Source organism: Chiloscyllium plagiosum, unplaced genomic scaffold (genome assembly GCF_037043375.1).
Source record: "Chiloscyllium plagiosum isolate Xiang-an unplaced genomic scaffold, Cpla_swu_hap1 HiC_scaffold_36, whole genome shotgun sequence".
NCBI classification, from domain to species: domain Eukaryota; kingdom Metazoa; phylum Chordata; class Chondrichthyes; order Orectolobiformes; family Hemiscylliidae; genus Chiloscyllium; species Chiloscyllium plagiosum.
This window is the reverse complement of record NW_028270174.1, coordinates 41,487,248-41,505,362: the sequence shown is the minus strand read 5'-3', so window position 1 is coordinate 41,505,362 and position 18,115 is coordinate 41,487,248. Positions and strand designations below refer to the sequence as shown.

General features: G+C 41.1%; 1 protein-coding gene across 2 annotated transcripts in view; it reads right to left on the bottom strand.

Annotated features, from left to right (window-relative positions):
- Positions 1–18,115, bottom strand: part of trpc3 (transient receptor potential cation channel, subfamily C, member 3) — a 254,492-nt gene that overhangs the window by 9,974 nt on the left and 226,403 nt on the right. For both annotated transcript variants that reach the window (XM_087980116.1, XM_087980114.1), the window contains 4 exons: positions 16,151–16,415; positions 13,368–13,563; positions 8,669–8,890; positions 5,622–5,705 (listed from right to left, as the gene is read on the bottom strand). In XM_087980116.1, coding sequence (XP_087836242.1) covers positions 5,622–5,705; positions 8,669–8,890; positions 13,368–13,563; positions 16,151–16,415 — 767 coding nt within the window. The remainder of the gene's footprint in view (positions 1–5,621; positions 5,706–8,668; positions 8,891–13,367; positions 13,564–16,150; positions 16,416–18,115) is intronic.

Genomic DNA, 18,115 nt, shown 5'->3' with positions numbered 1-18,115 from the left:
CTGGAGGTCTAAGTATATTTTCTGATTCCTCTTTTTCTACAGCACCAGTTACATCTTCTAAGAATGTCATAAAAGAGTTAAATATTTTCTTCTGACAATTTAATTAGGGGCTGCTTGCAATACCAGATAAAAGAACTAAACCAGCCGTTCAGTCTTCTAAATGTTTGCTTAGTAAAAAGCAAAGGAAGAATTCACATACGATACAACAGACAGGGCAGAATGTTCATTTTAATGAGGGCTATCTGACCTAACCAAGAGGTCTACAAAGATCCTGCTTGATTCTGTCGAATAAATGGACAAAATTGGCTTTAAATAGCTGATCAAAAATGGGAGTAATAAACATACCTAAGTAGAGAAAGCGCTCCTGTGAGCATCTAAAAGGGAACCAAGATCCGCCCTCAGGATCAGGCACTCTCAGGAGACCACCCATGGGCATGGTCTCTGACTTCGCAAAATTGATCTTATAACAATAATGCTAATCTTTAACAATGTTAAGCCAACTAGCCTGTAGTTTCCTGCTTTCTGCCTCCCGCTTTGACTAAAGAAATAACATTAGCTATTAGTCAATCTAAAGGAACCTTCCATGAATCTAATGGGTTTTGGAAAATTAAAACCAATCATCAACTATTTCACCAGCTACTTCTTTTAAGTCCATCAGGACTTGGGGATTCGTCAACTTGCAATTCCAATAGATTACTTCGTACGACTTCCTTGGTCATTGTAATTTTCTTGAGTTCCTTCCTCCCTTTCAATTCCTGATTTACATCTAATTCTGGGATACAACTTTTCTCCTCTTTTGGAAACTGAAGCAAAATATCTGTTCAAGTTAAATGCTAGCTCTTTATCTCTTTAATCATCTGAAGAAAGATTTTCAATCTGTGTTTTTATATTTTTAGCTCAGTTTATCTTATGCCTTTTCCTCCATCTGATAATTCCAATCGATATGCAGGCTAGATTCCTGAAGGGCTTATGCCCGAAACGTCGATTCTCCTGTTCCCTGGATGCTGCCTGACCTACTGCGCTGTTCCAGCAACACATTTTCAGCTCTGATCTCCAGCATCTGCAGACCTCACTTTCTCCTCGAAGATAAAATCCCCCAATTGACAATTAGAGTCATAGAGATGTACAGCACAGAAACAGACACTTCAGTACAACTTGTTCATGCCAACCAAATATCCCAACCCAATCTAGTCCCACCTGCCAGCACCCAGCCCATATCCTTCCAAACCCTTCCTATTCATTTACCCATCCAGATGCATTTTAAATGTTGCAATTGTACCAGCCTCCACCACTTCCTCTGGCAGCTCATTCCATACACGTACCAACCTGTGTGTGTAAAAGTTGCCCCTTAGGTCTCTTTTATATCTTTCCCCTCTCACCCCAAACCTATACCCTTTAGTTCTGGACATCCCTACCCCAGGGAAAAGACTTTGTCTATTTACCCTATCCATGCTCCTCATGATTTTATAAACCTCTATAATGTCACCATTCAGCCTCTGATGTTCCAAGGAAAACAGCCCTAGCCTATTCAAACTCTCCCTGTAGCTCAAATCAATGAATGCTGGCAACATCCTTGTGAATCTTTTCTGAACCCTTTCAAGTTTCACAATATCCTTCTGATAAGAAGGAGACCAGAAATTGCATGCAATATTCCAAAAGTGGCCTAACCAATGTCCTGTACAGCCGCAACATGACCTCCCCAACTCCTATACTCAATACTCTGACCAATAAAGGAAAGCATACCAAACGCCTTCTTCACTATCCTATCTACCTGTGACTCTACTTTCAAGGAGCTATGAACCTACACTCCAAGGTCTCCTTGTTCAGCAATACTCCCTAGGACCTTATCATTAAGTGTACAAATCCTGCTAAGATTTGCTTTCCAAAATACAGCACCTCACATTTATCTAAATTAAACACCATCTACCACTCCCCATCTGATCAAAATCCCATTGTAATCTGAGGTAACCTTCTTCACTGTCCACTACACCTCCAATTTTGGTGTAATCTGCAAACTTACTAACTATCCCTCCTACGTTCACATCCAAATCATTTATATAAATGATGAAAAGTAGTGGACCCAGCACTGATCCTTATGGCACTCCACTGGTCACAGGCCTCCAGTCTGAAAAACAACCCTCCACCACCACCCTCTGTCTTCTATCTTCAAGCCAGTTCCGTATCCAAATGGCTAGTATTCCCTGTATTCCAAGAGATCTTAACTTGCTAACTAGTCTCCCATGGGTCCCAATCCAGGTAATTCCACAGCCATATCTCAGATGTGGCTGCTAGATCATACTTATTTATCTCAATTTGTACTACTCGTTCATCTGCTCTGTTGTGAATGCTATACTCATTCAAATACAATGCCTTAGGTTTTGTCCTTTTATTATTTTTGTAATCTCTAGTCCTCGCTGTTGCACCTGTCCCTTGGTTTAAGTTTAAGTTCAGGGGGACAGGTTTCTTTTATCCTTCTGGATTGAGGTCCAAAATATAAATTAATCTACTTTTGAAGCTATTAAAGCCTCTCTGAAGATGAGATTTTCCACCCATGGAATCCTGTACCATTATAGCCTTCATTTGGATTTTTCCACATTATAAAATCACCCAGGTATCCTCAAGACAACAGGGAGGTTAAATGAAGGAAAATACCATAATATGTCTCATGTGAAAGAATAAATAGTCTATTTTGCCCAGGTCAACCAATGCTTACACATTACAGAATGGCTTCACTTCTACACTAGCTCCTCCATTTCCCTCACATTAAGCCAAGTATTACAGTGCAGGGCTATGAACAAGCAGAACAAAAACGTTGCTGAGCAGGCCAAGACATAGTTCCCAATAATTTCAATTTGTTTTTGTCAGAACCCTCCTAGGGCAGGTTTTCCTGCTTGATAGCCAATTAGCTCCTCAATACTATATTGGCTGCTCACAATATCGTCTGTTCTGCATTTACCAAATGCAGACTGCGTAACTGCTTTACAGAAAACAGCCGCTCAGTTTTAAGCACGACCTCTGCCTTCAATGACTTGCCATTTTAACTCACCATCATACCCTCATGCTTTAATTTCTGTCCTCGGTATGGTGCAATATCAGTAAAACCCAGTGCAAGCTGTATGAATAGATCTCATTTTCTGTTTTCTGAATTCACCACTGAGTTCAAAAATGTCAGGCAATGAACTCTGTCATTTTATTTTCCCCACCTTTTCCACAACCCGACCACCTCCAAAACCTTTTGTCTTTTGCTTTCAGCACAGTTGGCCTATGTTCTGCCATTAACATTTTATATTAACTCCTGCATTGTACCTATTTTTGTTTTCTGTATCCATTACCACTGCCTTTGCCATTCATTCTGTGACACCTGTGATCTCTAATCTTTAATTATCTATGGCCTTTCCCCCATCACTTCTGTTCTTACTGTTCCTCCCTTGTTTTTCTGCAGGGTAACACTCGTCACTTTTCCACTTTGCTGTCCTTGAGGAAAGGATTCAAGGATGATATGTCATGATTTAAAACAGACCAGAGTTCCTGCAGCCCAGGTGGTGACATTATGTGACTTCCCCAATTTATTCATTAATTAGTGACTATTTATAGAAAGTAGATGACAGTGTATTTTTACATAAACTCTTTAATGTAAGTCACATTCCTGAACAGAGCTGTGAAAATACCTAACCTTGTGATGGATACACAAGCATCTTGTCACTGGCAGTCTGAGTGAAAGAGGGCAATAACATATTTGATTATTAGATTTAATAATTGAGGATGAGAGAAACTAGTTTTTGCCTGAAGTTCTAATCCTGGGAGTGAATTCCAAGCTTTGGAATTCACTCCCAGGATTAGAACTTCAGGCAAAAACTTGCAATATTCAAGATTGAAGCAGATGCATTGACAGACTAGTAGTTGAAAGGATGTGGGAACAGGGTAGATAATTAAGATTAGTAATTGTTTACTTGCAGTTAGAGTAAACTCTAACAAGAACTGTTTTGGCCAACAGCCTATTTCAGTGTTGTAATTTGGTGAGAAGTGGAGCTACTGATCATCGTGATGAAACTTCGAATGAACTATCCATTAAAGAGGGACTATATTAGAAAAATAGGTTAAAGAGAGACTATTAATCATATAAAGGTTGAGGGGTGCCAGTCTACAAGTATGGGGCAAGGTGAGGAATCAAGTCTCTGTGAACAGGGATTAATCTGTGCAACTTAATTGAGTTTACAAATCTTTTTGATCCATTAGCCTATTAGTGAGAAAGCTGAGACTGATGACTATATTTTGGAAGGTTACAATAGGATAGAAATGGATTGGCTAATTGGGCAGATCAATGGTAGGTGGACTTTAACCCTGACAAATGCGAGGTGATACACTTTGGAAGAAGAAACAAGGCAAGGGAGTACTCAATGAATGGTAAGACACTAGGAAGCTCAAAGGAACAGAGGGATCTTGGAGTGCTTGTCCATAGATCCCTGAAGGTGGAAGGACAGGATAATAGGGTAGTTAAGAAGGCATACAGGATGCTGCCTTTAGCAGCTGTCACAGATTATAAAGAGTGGAGGGTCATGTTGGAGCAGTACAGGACTTTGGTTAGGCCGCTGCCGAAGTACTGTCTGTGGTTCTGGTAAGCAAACTTTAGGGAGGATGTGATTGCACTGGAGTGAGTACAAAGGCAATTCACCAGGATGTTATCTGGGATAGAGCATTTCAGCTATGAAGAGAGGCTGGATAAGTTCAGGTTGTTCTTTGGAGCAGAGAAGATTGAGGTGTGTAAGATAATGAGAGGCGTGGACAGGGTGGATAGAAAGAAGCTGTTCCCCTTATTGAAGGATCAATAACAAAGGGGCATAGTTTTAAAGTGAAAGGAGGTTTAGAGGGGATGTGAGGAATAACATTTTCATCCAGAGTGTGGCAGAAGTCTGGAATACTTTGTTTGGGGGAGTAGTTGAAATAGGAAACATCACAACCTTTAAAAGTACTTGGATGAAGACTTGAAGTGTCATAACATTCGAGGATATGGTCTTAGTAGGTGAAAGTAGGACTAGGGTAGGGAGTCTATTTTTGGTGGTACAGACCTGATGGAATTATCTTCTTCTGTACTGTATGATTCTATGATAATGATATTTGACCAATCCTTGTTGTCAAGCGAGATTTATCAAATTCAACCAAATATTATTCCATGCTTAAAAACCTATCTGCAATAGATTTTTATTCTGGAGATTCTGTGCAGATATAGCAGTAAGATTTCCTGTGTTCAGTACTTGTAATAAAATCAGAAGCTGAATACATTTGCTATAATGTTACAAGTAAGGTAAAGTTGCCATGGTGAGGGCCAGAAATTGAGAAAGAGGTTCTTTCATTGTAACCTCTGCCATTGCAGAAATTGAACCCACGCTGTTGACATCATTTTGTTTTGTAAATCAATCATCCAGCCAAATGAGGTGGATGAACTAATCACCACAATTTGGTTACATTGGAAATTTTTCTTAGAGGTGACAAAGTAAATGCAAGAAAGCATAGCTTTTAAAATTTCTAATCTAGTTCAATCCTCATGCCCATCAATAATATTTGACATTCAACAGATTTGAAAAGTCAAAGATGACAGCACAGAAAATATTTCTATTCCATACCTGATATCTTGTTGGTTGATTCATAATGCTGTTGAAACTTTGAGTTTCTGAAATCCTTAGATTTGACTGCGCAAAAAGATTCAGCTATGAAAATGGAATACACATCTTTAATATGACAGATTCTTATACCATAGAAGAAGAACAATTGACCCATCATTCAACATTTTCTGGCTTTTTGAAAGGGCCATCCAATGAATTCCATTACCCCACTCTCTGCCCATCCCTGCAGTTGTATTTTAGCTCCTTTTTCAGGTACCCCACCATTTGAAAATTACTATTCAACTTACTTCCATTGCCCTTTCAGATAATGCATTCACGGTCATAAAACATTACATTAATACATTCTTCTCTGAAGTTGTAATATTTATGTATCTGTTTAAGAGGTTTACGTATTCAATTACCTCTTCAGGGACTTGACTGCATTATATAGTGTAATATTGTAACCATCCAGAATGTGAACTGCATGGTTGGAGTTGTCACATGCATCATATGAAGTGTTAAACTGAAGCCCCATATGCTCTCTTGAGTGGAGGTAAAATATCTCATTACGCAATTATACCCATTTGTGGAATAGAGCCCAAGATGGCGGTGCCGAAGTAGGCAGCATCTAGGCTCAGCCTGGGATTTGTCCTTCCCATCCTCTTCCTTTCTCTTCCCTTGCTCTTCTTTTTAAAAGTTTTTAAAATGTTTTTTTTCAAACTTACCCTGCGGAGAGAGAGCAATGGTGGCAACGACACTGGAGCATTGGAGCAGCTGAGGGCCCAGTGCAGGTTGGTCAGCAGGCCCAGAGCGGGGTGGGATGGTCAGCAGGCCCAGAGCGGGGTGGGATGGTCAGCAGGCCCAGAGCGGGGCGGGGCGGTCAGCAGGCCCAGAGCGGGGCGGGGCGGTCAGCAGGCCCAGAGCAGGGCGGGGCGGTCAGCAGGCCCAGAGCAGGGCGGGGCGGGCAGCAGGCCCAGAGCAGGGCGGGGCGGGCAGCAGGCCCAGAGCAGGGCGGGGCGGGCAGCAGGCCCAGTGCAGGGCGGGGCGGGCAGCAGGCCCAGTGCAGGGCGGGGCGGGCAGCAGGCCCAGTGCAGGGCGGGGCGGGCAGCAGGCCCAGAGCAGGGCGGGGCGGGCAGCAGGCCCAGAGCAGGGCGGGGCGGTCAGCAAGCCCAGAGCAGGGCGGGACGGTCAGCAAGCCCAGAGCGGAGAGTGACGGTCAGCAGGCCCAGAGCAGGATGGTCAGTAGTTCCAGTGCAGAGCGGGATGGTCAGCATGCCCAGAGCAGGACAGTCAGCAGGCCCAGAGCAGAGGGGGTGGTCAGCAGGCCCAGAGCAAGACAGTTAGTAGGCCCAGAGCAGAGCAGGATGGTCAGCAGGCCCAGAGCAGGACAGTCAGCAGGCCCAGAGCGGAGCGGGATGGTCAGCAGGCCCAGTGCGGGATGGTCAGCAGGCCCAGAGCAGAGCAGGATGGTCAGCAGGCCCAGAGCAGGACAGTCAGCTGGCCCAGTGCATAGCGGGATGGCCAGCAGGCCGAGAACAGAGTAGGACAGTCAACAGGCCCAGAGCGGAGTAGGATAGTCAGCAGGCCCAGAGCAGAGTGGGACGGTCAGCAGGCCGAGTGCAGGACGGTCTGCAGGCCCAGAGCATAACGGGTCAGTCAGCAGGGCCAGAGCAGGACGGGGCAGTCAGCAGGCCCAGAGCAGGACAGTCAGCAGGCCCAGAGTGGGGCGGGATGGTCAGCAGGTCCAGTGAAGGGTGGGATGGTCAGCAGGCCCAGAGTGGACCAGGATGGTCAGCAGGCCAAGAGCATAACAGGGCAGCCAACAGGCCCAGAGCAAGACAGTCAGCAGGCCCTGAGCAGAGAGGGACAATCAGCAGGCTAATAGCATAACAGGGCAGTCAGCAGGCCGAGTGCAGGACGGTCAGCAGGTCCAGAGCAGAGCGGGATGGTCAGCAGGTCCAGAGCAGAGCGGGACGCTCAGCAGGCTCAGAGCAGAGAGGGACGATCAGCAGGCCCAGAGCAGAGAGGGACGGTCAGCAGGCCCAGAGCATAACGGGGCAGTCAGCAGGCCCAGTGCAGGACGGTCAGCAGGCCCAGAGTGGAGCGGGACTGTCAGCAGGTCCAGAGCAGAGTGGGATTACCACCAGTTGGCGGGCCCAGAATGGAATGGAGCAGCTGGCAGGCTGGGGGACTGGTCTAGATGCAATCAATGTGCTGGGGGCCCAGGAGCAGGACAGTGGTGTGGTCAGCCTGTCACACACAGTGGTCACTGGGTTGTGAGTCAGCCCAGCAAGGGGCAGAGTGAGACCACATGTGGAAAGGCCTCACCGTGAAGCTACTGGAGGTTATAGAAGGACTGTAATGTTTATCTTTTGACTTTATTTCTTTATTTTCCTAATTTATACCATGAAGAATTTCAGTATAGAACTTTTAGCTTTTTTCTTTATTTCCCGACTTCTGTGTGTAATCTATTTTAGCACCTAAGATTTGTACCGAGGTACTTTGTACCTAAGATGATGCTATGTGTTGCGACATTGTACACTTTTCAATGTACTCCTGTACTTTTTTACTCGAGTACATATGACAACAAAACCTAGTTATAGAGTCATACAGCACAGAAACAGACCTTTCAGTCCAGCCAATCCATGCTGACATAATCCCAAACTAAACTAGTCCCACCTGTCTTCACTCAGTCCACGTCCCTCCAAACATTTCTTATTCATGCCCTTATCCAAACGTCTTTTAAATGTTGTAACTGTACCCATATCCACCACTTCCTCTGGAAGTTTATTCCACACATGAACTACTCTCTTTCTAACACTAATTTGTTTCCCGGTGTGTCGTGATTATGATTTATCCTAAAGCTAATAACTAGAATACTGATTACTTCATTATCCATTGTTGTTTGTGGAAGCTTCCTCAGCACAAATACTCTGCCATATTTCTTACACCTCAATAGTGATGACATTTTATCAGCACTTAATTAGCTGTAAAGCACTTTAGAACATCAGAAGGTAATCAAAGATGCGATATAAATACAAGTCTTTTTAAACTATTGACATGCATACCCTAGACTTTGAATTCAACATTCCAATCTCTACATCTCTCTTCAATCTTTTCCTTCTGCATTTGAATAGATCAATGAGACAGTTTTTGATTTTTAGTATTAAACTAATGCACGATTTTGGAGTAGGCACAAGACTGAATGGAGGGGGTAAGGTTTTCCCATGGTCAAAGTAGAAAAGCCATAGCTTTGATCGAGCAAATTTCCATTCCACATCTGCATCATCCTAAGGGAAAAAGAGACATAAAAGACATAGTCAGATTGGCAGTAATTACAAAATGCTAATAACAAGGTCAATAAAAAATCATTTTAAAAGTTCAGATGTCCTATTAGAACAAATAAGTTTACTTGGTGAAATTATTTTAAAAAAAATTGTTGGCATTTTAAATTAAATTTTCCTCTACAATAAAAACTTAGTTATAGAGTCGTCCAGCTTGGAAACAGAGCCTTCTGTCTAACCAGTCCATGCCAACCATAATCCCAAACTAACCTAGTCCCACCTGTCTTCACTCAACCCATGTCCCTCCAAACATTTCTTATTCGTGCCCTTACCCAAATATCATCACACTGCTTGATGACCACTACTCTGTGTAATTCTGATTCATTCTCCTCTCAAATGCGACTTTTTCTCCCCATTTGCCACCACTACTCTTCCTCATCATCACTGGTTCTTTCCATACCCAACTGTTGCATCTCCATTGCCCCAATCCTTACCACTTTATCTCCCCATTGTCAAATCTCCACTATGAGCACCACTTCAGCGCTGCTCATTGCATGCAATTCTGATCTCCTTCCTATCAGAAGGATATTGTGAAACTTGTAAATCTTTTCTGAACTCTTTCAAGGATGCTGCCAGGGATGGAGGATTTGAGCTGTAGGGAGAGGCTGAATAGGATGGGGCTGTTTTCCCTGGAGCATCGGAAGCTGACAGGTGACCTTATAGAGGCTTATAAAATCATGAGGGGCATGGATAGGATAAATAGACAAAGTCTTTTCCCTGGGGTGGGGGAGTCCAGAACTAGAGGACATAGGTTTAAGGTAAGAGGGGAAAGATATAAAAGATACCTAAGGGGCAGCTTTTTCATGCAGAGGGTGGTACATGTATGGATTGAGCTGCCAGAGGAAATGGTGGAGGCTAGTACAATTGCAACATTTAAAAGGCATCTGGATGGGTATATGAATAGGAAGGGTTTGGAGGGATATGGGCCAGGTGCTGGCAGGTGGGACTAGATTAAGTTGGAATATCTGGTCGGCATGGACAAGTTGGATCAAAGGGTGTATTTCCGTGCTGTGCATCTCGATGACTCTATAACTCTAATCACTTTAGTTTCCATGGTTACATCCACCCAACCCCCAATTACCATTGCTTTTGTCTCCAATATTTACATCTCTATCTCCTAACAACTGTCACCACTCTCCAAGATCACCACCACTTCATTTCCTAAATATCATTGTTTTCTTTGATTGGTACCATCCTATATCAGATTTTCCTGCTCCTTGGATGCTGCCTGACCTGCTGTGCTTTTTCAACACCAGTCTGATCTAAACTCTGGTTTCCAGCATCTGCAGTCCTCACTTTTGCCTACCATCCTACATCCAGTCAGTTGCAAATGCAGTTTTCAGCCATCCTGTCAATCATTGCATAGCAATACCCCGATTCCTGGAACTTCACTCCCTCTGATTACTTCTTCCTTCCCCAGTCACCACACTCCAATCTCATAATTCCCATACACTGTTCTAACAACCACTATTTCCTTTTCCAATTGCTTGTTCTTTAATTCGTGATCATCATTGTTATGAGCCCAGCTGATGTTACTGAACGAATCAGATTCCAGACTGAAATCTGACTTGATAGATCATATTTTGCTTTTTTTTTAAATTTAAAAAGGTGATCTTTCACTGAAACATAAACATACAATGCTCAGATTTGATTTTAACAATCAAAAAGAAGTTTATTACACAAAAAGTAGAATATCATACTATTTATACAAGATAATTTGGAAAATTTCAAAACAGAATAAAAATAAAACTTTCAGTATTGAAACACTGGAGAGAATTCTGTTTTTTATTCTATCTTTAGGATCAACTTAACTGTTTCTTTCAATTCCTTGTCTTGAGAGTTTGATAGCCTATTCCTTGATTATTTATACAACTAAGCCTAGACTTTCTCAACTTTGAATAACCCCTTTATGATTCCAGCCTAAACATATAGGTCAGATACTTCCAAACTAAAATTCTTAAACTGAGCTGACCTATTTGTTAACTGTTCCGTATTTTCTCCTTTCTTCAGGAAAACGTGTTGCTTACATCTAACTTCAAGTAGACATTCTGTGAACAAAACTAAAAGCTTTTCAAGCTATGGCTGTTTTCTAAGCAAAAAAAACTAAATTCACAATTTTTCTCACTGAAAACAAGTTATTGCTCTTTCCTAATTATCCTGTCTGCTCATAACACTTTCCCAAGGCAAATATATCTCGTTGTTGTGGTTCTGTTCGCCGAGCTGGAAGTTTTTGTTGCAAACGTTTCGTCCCCTGGCTAGGCGACATCATCAGTGCTTGGGAGCCTACTGCGAAGCGCTTCTTTGATGTTTCCTCCGGTATATTGGGTCCAGGTCGATGTGTACACAAACCAACAGCCACGCTCAGACAACAACTCACCAGAACGAAGGACCCGATACCCAACATGAGCATGTAGTGTACAAAATACCATGCAAGGACTGCACAAAACACTATATAGGACAAACAGGAAGACCGCTAACAATCCGCATACATGAACATCAACTAGCCACGAAACGACACGACCAGCTATCCTTAGTAGCCACACACGCAGACAACAAGCAACATGAATTCGACTGGGACAACACTACTATCATAGGGCAAGCCAGACAGAGAACAGCCAGGGAATTCCTCGAGGCATGGCATTCATCCACAAACTCCATCAACAAACACATCGACCTGGACCCAATATACCAACCACTACAGCGGACAGCTGAAACTGACAACCGGAAGCGGCAGGGACAGACCACTATAAACACCGGAGGAAACATCAAAGAAGCGCTTCGCAGTAGGCTCCCAAGCACTGATGATGTCGCCTAACCAGGGGACGAAACGTTTGCAACAAAAACTTCCAGCTCGGCGAACAGAACCACAACAACGAGCACCCGAGCTACAAATCTTCGCACAAACTTTGAACAAATATATCTCCATTTTCATCCAGCCTCTCCATCTCATCTGTTTTTTTAAAAAAATCATGGGTCCTGAAATAAGTTAAACATTCCTCATACACGGTCCAAAGTACACATGCCATTAGATCAAAATCCAAACCTAGAATCAATAATATTTACAGATGTATGTAAATCATTCACCTTACATCACATCATCACTATCTCCCTGATCAATGCCAGTTTCTCTCTTCCATTGGACCTACTTTCTTTTCGTCTAACTGTCTGATATTGAGGTTGTCTGAATGCAGTAGTATCCAAATGAGACACAGTCTCAGTTTGAACTGCACTTCCATTAACATAATCAGGCAGATTTGCACACACTTCTTTGATTTGTTTAAAACCAGCAGACATATTGCTGGTTTTGAGATGGCTGTAAATTAAACAAATTAAGTGAGAGTGTGTGATGAGGGGAATTAGACCACTTGATTCAGTTCATAATGTGCATCAAACTGAATCATACAATTTACTGTAATAGGTGGCGCTTGTCAGAAGAAGCGAGTGAATACACATCTTTCAATGCAGTTAGGTCTGAGAATATGTTATGATGATTTTGCCCGAAACATTGATTTTCCTGCTCCTCGGGTGCTGCCTGACCTGCTGTGCTTTTCCAGTACCACTCTAATCTTGACTCTAATCTCCAGCATCTGCAGTACCCACTTCTGCCTGCCTGAGAATATGTAGTACTGACTTTGTGTAAGTTAGGGACAGAATTCCCATCTATACTGACTCAGATATACAAATGGTGCTTCAAGGATGATGAATATAATTGCTCTGATGTTAACAGGAAACTGTGGAGCTCATACAGGAAACCCAAATAGCTGAAGAAACCACAAGGCCATAGATGTGGAGACTATTCCAATGTTACATAGAGGCCTCATTAACATATTATATGGCTGCCATAGTCTTGGAAACTGGTAGGCCAGTGGACATTGGGACAACAGCCAGGAATCATTGGGGCAGTTCTCTGTTTTACGAAAGGAGCATCACTAATTGGGTAGTTGGGGTGGTCAACATTTTGAAAGTAAATGTGGGAGGCTCAAAGATTACTTGTAGGCATGCAAGGAAATGGCCTACAAGGAAATGTAATTATTTAACTTAATTAATTAACCGACCTTGTTACCTAATCAACAATTTGTACAAAAAGAGCTCTTTGTTTTGGGGAGCTGTCAGGTTCCACTTTGACCAACTGATTGGGAGACATATATCTTAGACTTCCCACAGTTCAGTTTAAATACAAGTCACAGCACCTATTATATCACCATTTGCTTTCTTATGTAAATTAAAATATGCCTTGAGAGAGTTTTGTTCATGACCTGATTTCTGTACTCTAAAATCTAAAAGAGTGGGCAGAATGACATGTTGCCCAAACCTGATATTTCAATATTACTCCAGCAAATCTTCTCCATCTTGTCACAGTGGTTAAAACAGAGGCTAATACTTGCATAGAATCTAAAGTATTAAAGCACACAGTACATCCTACCTCAATTTCTTGATATGAGCTATTGATCATGGCAATCAGCATGTTGAGCAAGACCACCACCATAGTGACGTTGTATATTCCATATAAAACGTATCCAATATTCTCAATGAATTTGTGGTCATATTTGAGGACAACAGAAGATACTTCAGACAAACCAAAGATTGACCAGAATAGTGTCTTGAAACTTTCTTCAACTCTGAGGAAGACAATAGTTTTAAATTTATGATGTTTCACATGTTAAACTATTAATAATTTAAAATACTTCTGTAAAGGTAAAATCTGATTGTAACACTACATTATTGGCCGAGAGGAATATTTTTAAATAAAATTAATTAACGTATAGCTTCTACTAAAATTGTTGACAATTTAGCTTTTTGATCAATTTATTTTTGTTTTCTATCCTTATGTAATCCCTACAAGTTTATTTCCCTCAAGTACAATTCAATTTCCTTTTGAAATCATTGATTTTCTCCACTTCCACCACCCTTGTAGGCAGTAAGTTCTAGTCACATACACACAGTGTAAAAAAATGTTCCTCCACACATTCACTTGCATGACTTGTCTGAAACCTTATATCTGTATGCTATTCCTTACAGCATCAGTTACTGGAAACTGCTGTTCGCTGGGCGGGTTATCTAAACATGTAGTAATCATGTGTACCTCTACCAAAGCTCTTCTCAATTTTTCCTAGTCTAACATTTGTAATCATTTCCCACTTATATAAATGTTTATTTCCTCCCAGGATTTCTTGTTCATCAACTTAATTCTTAAAACTGCTCGCATTCATACAAGAAAAATGTTAATATTAATATATTATTATTAATATATTAATGTTAATATCCTGTTCTCTGTTTGTTAATAATTTTTAAGTGTGTAACATTGAATACATTTGAATGTGCTTTGGAATGTCCATTAGTTATGTCTAAATGCAAGTTTTGTTTTAATCCAGTCTATTTTTGCCTTCTGTACACCTCTTCGTTATTTTCTTCTCTTCTTTCCAGATTCAATATGGAAATTATATTTTACTGAGAAGACAGAATGTAAATTCTCTCCGAGATCTTTATGAAATGAATAACTAGGAGGCACACAAGAATGAATCAGGTTCATTTGTTCTGTTATCCTTTTATCTCCATAATTGGTTTCTGTTCAGTACCATGCTGTGATAACAAAACTGAGAACACAAGTTTTCATTGTGGGAAACCAAACATGTTAAATATCAAATATATATGTTGAATGCTGGAATCTAGGGATATTACGATAACTTTTCTCTCAAGCAAGTTTCCATGTACATAAATCAGTCAATATTAGTCCACAGGTACAAAAAGTAATCTTAAAGGCTAATGAAATGTTAGCATTTATTTTAAGAACATGTGCACTAAAAGACACTTATGTTTTAGTTGTGCATAGTTTTGGTCAGACCCATCTGGAGGACCATGCTTAGTTTTGGGCACTGAACTACAGAAAATATATATTGGTTTTAATAGTACAACACAGATTCACCAAACTGATACCAGCTTTTAAAGGACTATATGAGGACTCTCTCTAACTTGGAAATGGCTAGTAATTTTTCTCTTTCTTGCTTTTCCCAGGTGATTATATTGTTGTTAGTGGACTGGGGATACAGAGCGATGGGTGAGCAATAAGGGAGAGGTCATCATGTTGAATTGCATACGAGTTTGAAAGGGTTAATATTTGATTATGTTCAGGGACCAACATGCATTGCAATGAGGTAATGGGGTTTTGGTCAGAGTAAAGAAGGAGCTTGTCGGAGACACACCGGAAACTGATATATTTCTAACATTCTTTGGAGCAATATAGACCATATTCATGTGACCTGTAAATAGACCAAAATGTGGCTATCCTCATCCATGCTGTACCATTTTAGGTTTGAAGAAGGAGCCCAGACACGCACACAGACACACGGTAATAGTGGGGGTGAGATACTTTGTGGCAGTAACAGGTAATATTATTCTAGTGGAAGCAAAAGGAGCACTCCAATTCTTTTGGTTTTCACAAAAGTAATTTTTCATTTAACTTTTTGTCTGTTTCTTTCCTTTGACCTTCAGGTTTTACTGAGTGGAGCAGCAATGACCCATGAGCTGCACAATAGGGAAACAAAAGTTGCACTCTATCTGTGTCATCTGCGTTAATAAATGAGGCTGCTATGCAAGTTAAAATAGGATAAAGTAGGAACAGACAATGCCACAGGTATAAGACTATTTCCACCAAGCAGGAGGAGTGAAATTTATCTCACTCTGCATCTCTAAATGTCCTTGGAATGCAGACACTAATGTCATTAACACTGTTATGTCATTTTGCTGAGCAACAGAAACATTATGTTATAAAATGGGTTCTGTTTTCCCTTTTAAGGGATCAGATTTATCAGAAGGTCAAGAATTTGGCAGTACCACAAGAAATACATTGGTGTAGCATTTTAAAGCACCTGCGTATTGCACCATAAAGTATTAAGAAGTGTAATCGATTTCTGAACCCCAGTACGTTTTCCACTTATAATCTGCATCCCTGTACATGTGTAGCAAGTAGATGCTCAGTACAACTTCATTTGAAAATCAGAGTGAAATTCACCTTTCCCCCTAATATTTCTATTGAACTTGAAGCAGCTGATTTGGAGTGACATTGATGGTTTGCTAAAAACAGTTCCTGCGCCTGCCTTCTCAAACACAATTAGTGTGTGGTCCTGGGAAACGAAGGAAGGGGAGAAAGCTAGCAGGAATATTATGATGTTCTAAAATATTTAATACATTAACAAAGTTTGTACTCACGTTGTGAAGGCTGGATTTACTTTTGCACCAAGATAGTAGGAATACAGGATAAACATCCCAATCATGAAAGCAAGAAATACCATAATAAAAATGACCATGAATTTGAATATGTCCTTCACTGTCCTTCCAAGGGAAATTTGTAATGGACCAAAACTTTCATTTGCAGGCAGAATATAAGCGATTCGTGAAAAACTAAGAACAACAGCTATTGCATAGAGGCCTTCCGATATGATCTGAGGATCAGAAGGAACCCATCTATCTCTGGCTAAAAAGACAAGAGAAAAATTGTTAGCAGAAGAATTATTATATGTTGTTCCCCTGTTTGAAACAATTGCAAAATTTATCCCTTTAAAGAAACTAGAATAACTACTGCATCACATTCCAAATATCATATACATATACAAAGTAATGAATTGATAAAACCTGGTGTGTGGTCAAATAGAGAAAAATGACATAAAATACTGGGAATAGAAACAGAGTTAGTGTTTCAAGTGAATGAACTTTCATCAGTTCTGGCCAGGCCATCAACGTAAAATGTCAACCTTTTCATTCTTTCTTCACAGGTACTGACTGACTGAGTATTTGAAATATTTTCTTTCTTTAATTTCATTTTTATTTTTGAGAGAATAATGGTTATGTAAAAACAGGGAACAAACAGCCAGACAAAACAGGGGAAACTAGCCAGAAACTGGCTAGTAGCTCTTTAATTTGAAGAGCTATACAAAGAGGGGAAATATATGAAGAGTAACAGGGAGATTAATGTGATGGTTTTAGTAAGGTTACTGATTGCTCCCATAAATGGACCTTTGAACTGAAGTACCTCCAACAACTCAATCTCTAGGTAAATCTAGTGAACCCTTATCAATGTGCTCAGCTTTTCTGGAATATATCTTGGTTTCCTCAGCTTTGAGGAACAAAATAATATACAATGTCAGACTGCAACTAATCAGATCAATGGGAATCAGTACGGACAGTAATGCTTAAAGTAATTAAGTCAATTGTACACGGTCTATGGTCTTAAAAATGTCAAAGTATAAAAGGTGTTTTTTATGGCCCTAACCTCAGCATAAAATACATTTATGAAAAATACTTGCTCTCTTTTTCCATGATAAAATGCTCTTACAGATCTTCAGATTTGTACCTCAGAATAGCTTCAGCAATAACTATTGAAGAGAAGAAAGCAAATCTCTGTTCAAAATCATTTGAGGATAAATTGGATCAAAGGACAGTCTTCCCATGTCTAAATTGCCCACACTGTCCAGGAATGTGCAGGCTAAATGGTTTAACCTTGGAAAATGCAGGGTTACAGGAATAGGGTAGTGGTGTGGGTCTGGGTGGGATGCTTTTCGGATAGTCGGTGTGGTCTCAACGGGTTGAATGGCTTGCTTGCACATTATAGGGGTTCTATGATTCTGATGACAAATGTGCCCAGGTTAAAATATAGTCTAAACGCAAGAGAGTGTTTGAGCTCTTAGCTTGGGCTATTTGGACCTTATTGCACTTCTTTAATGAATGTTGCATTTAATTACAGTTGCAAGATTTATAATTATAGTGTGAAATTTACAAGTTAGATCTCACTGGGTGCTGAACTTTGCTTGGAAGTTGGTTATGGATCCTCATAAACTGACTCTTTAAGACTCCGAGGTCAATTGTCCATTAGATTAGATTACATTACAGTGTGGAAACAGGCCCTTCGGCCCAACAAGTCCACACCGACCCGCCGAAGCGTAACCCACCCATACCCCTACATTTACCCCTTACTTAACACTACGGGCAATTTAGCATGGCCAATTCACCTGACCTGCACATCTTTGGACTGTGGGAGGAAACCGGAGCACCCGGAGGAAACCCACGCAGACACGGGGAGAACGTGCAAACTCCACACAGTCAGTTGCCTGAGGCGGGAAATGAACCCGGGTCTCTGGCGCTGTGAGGCAGCAGTGCTAACCACTGTGCCACGGTGCC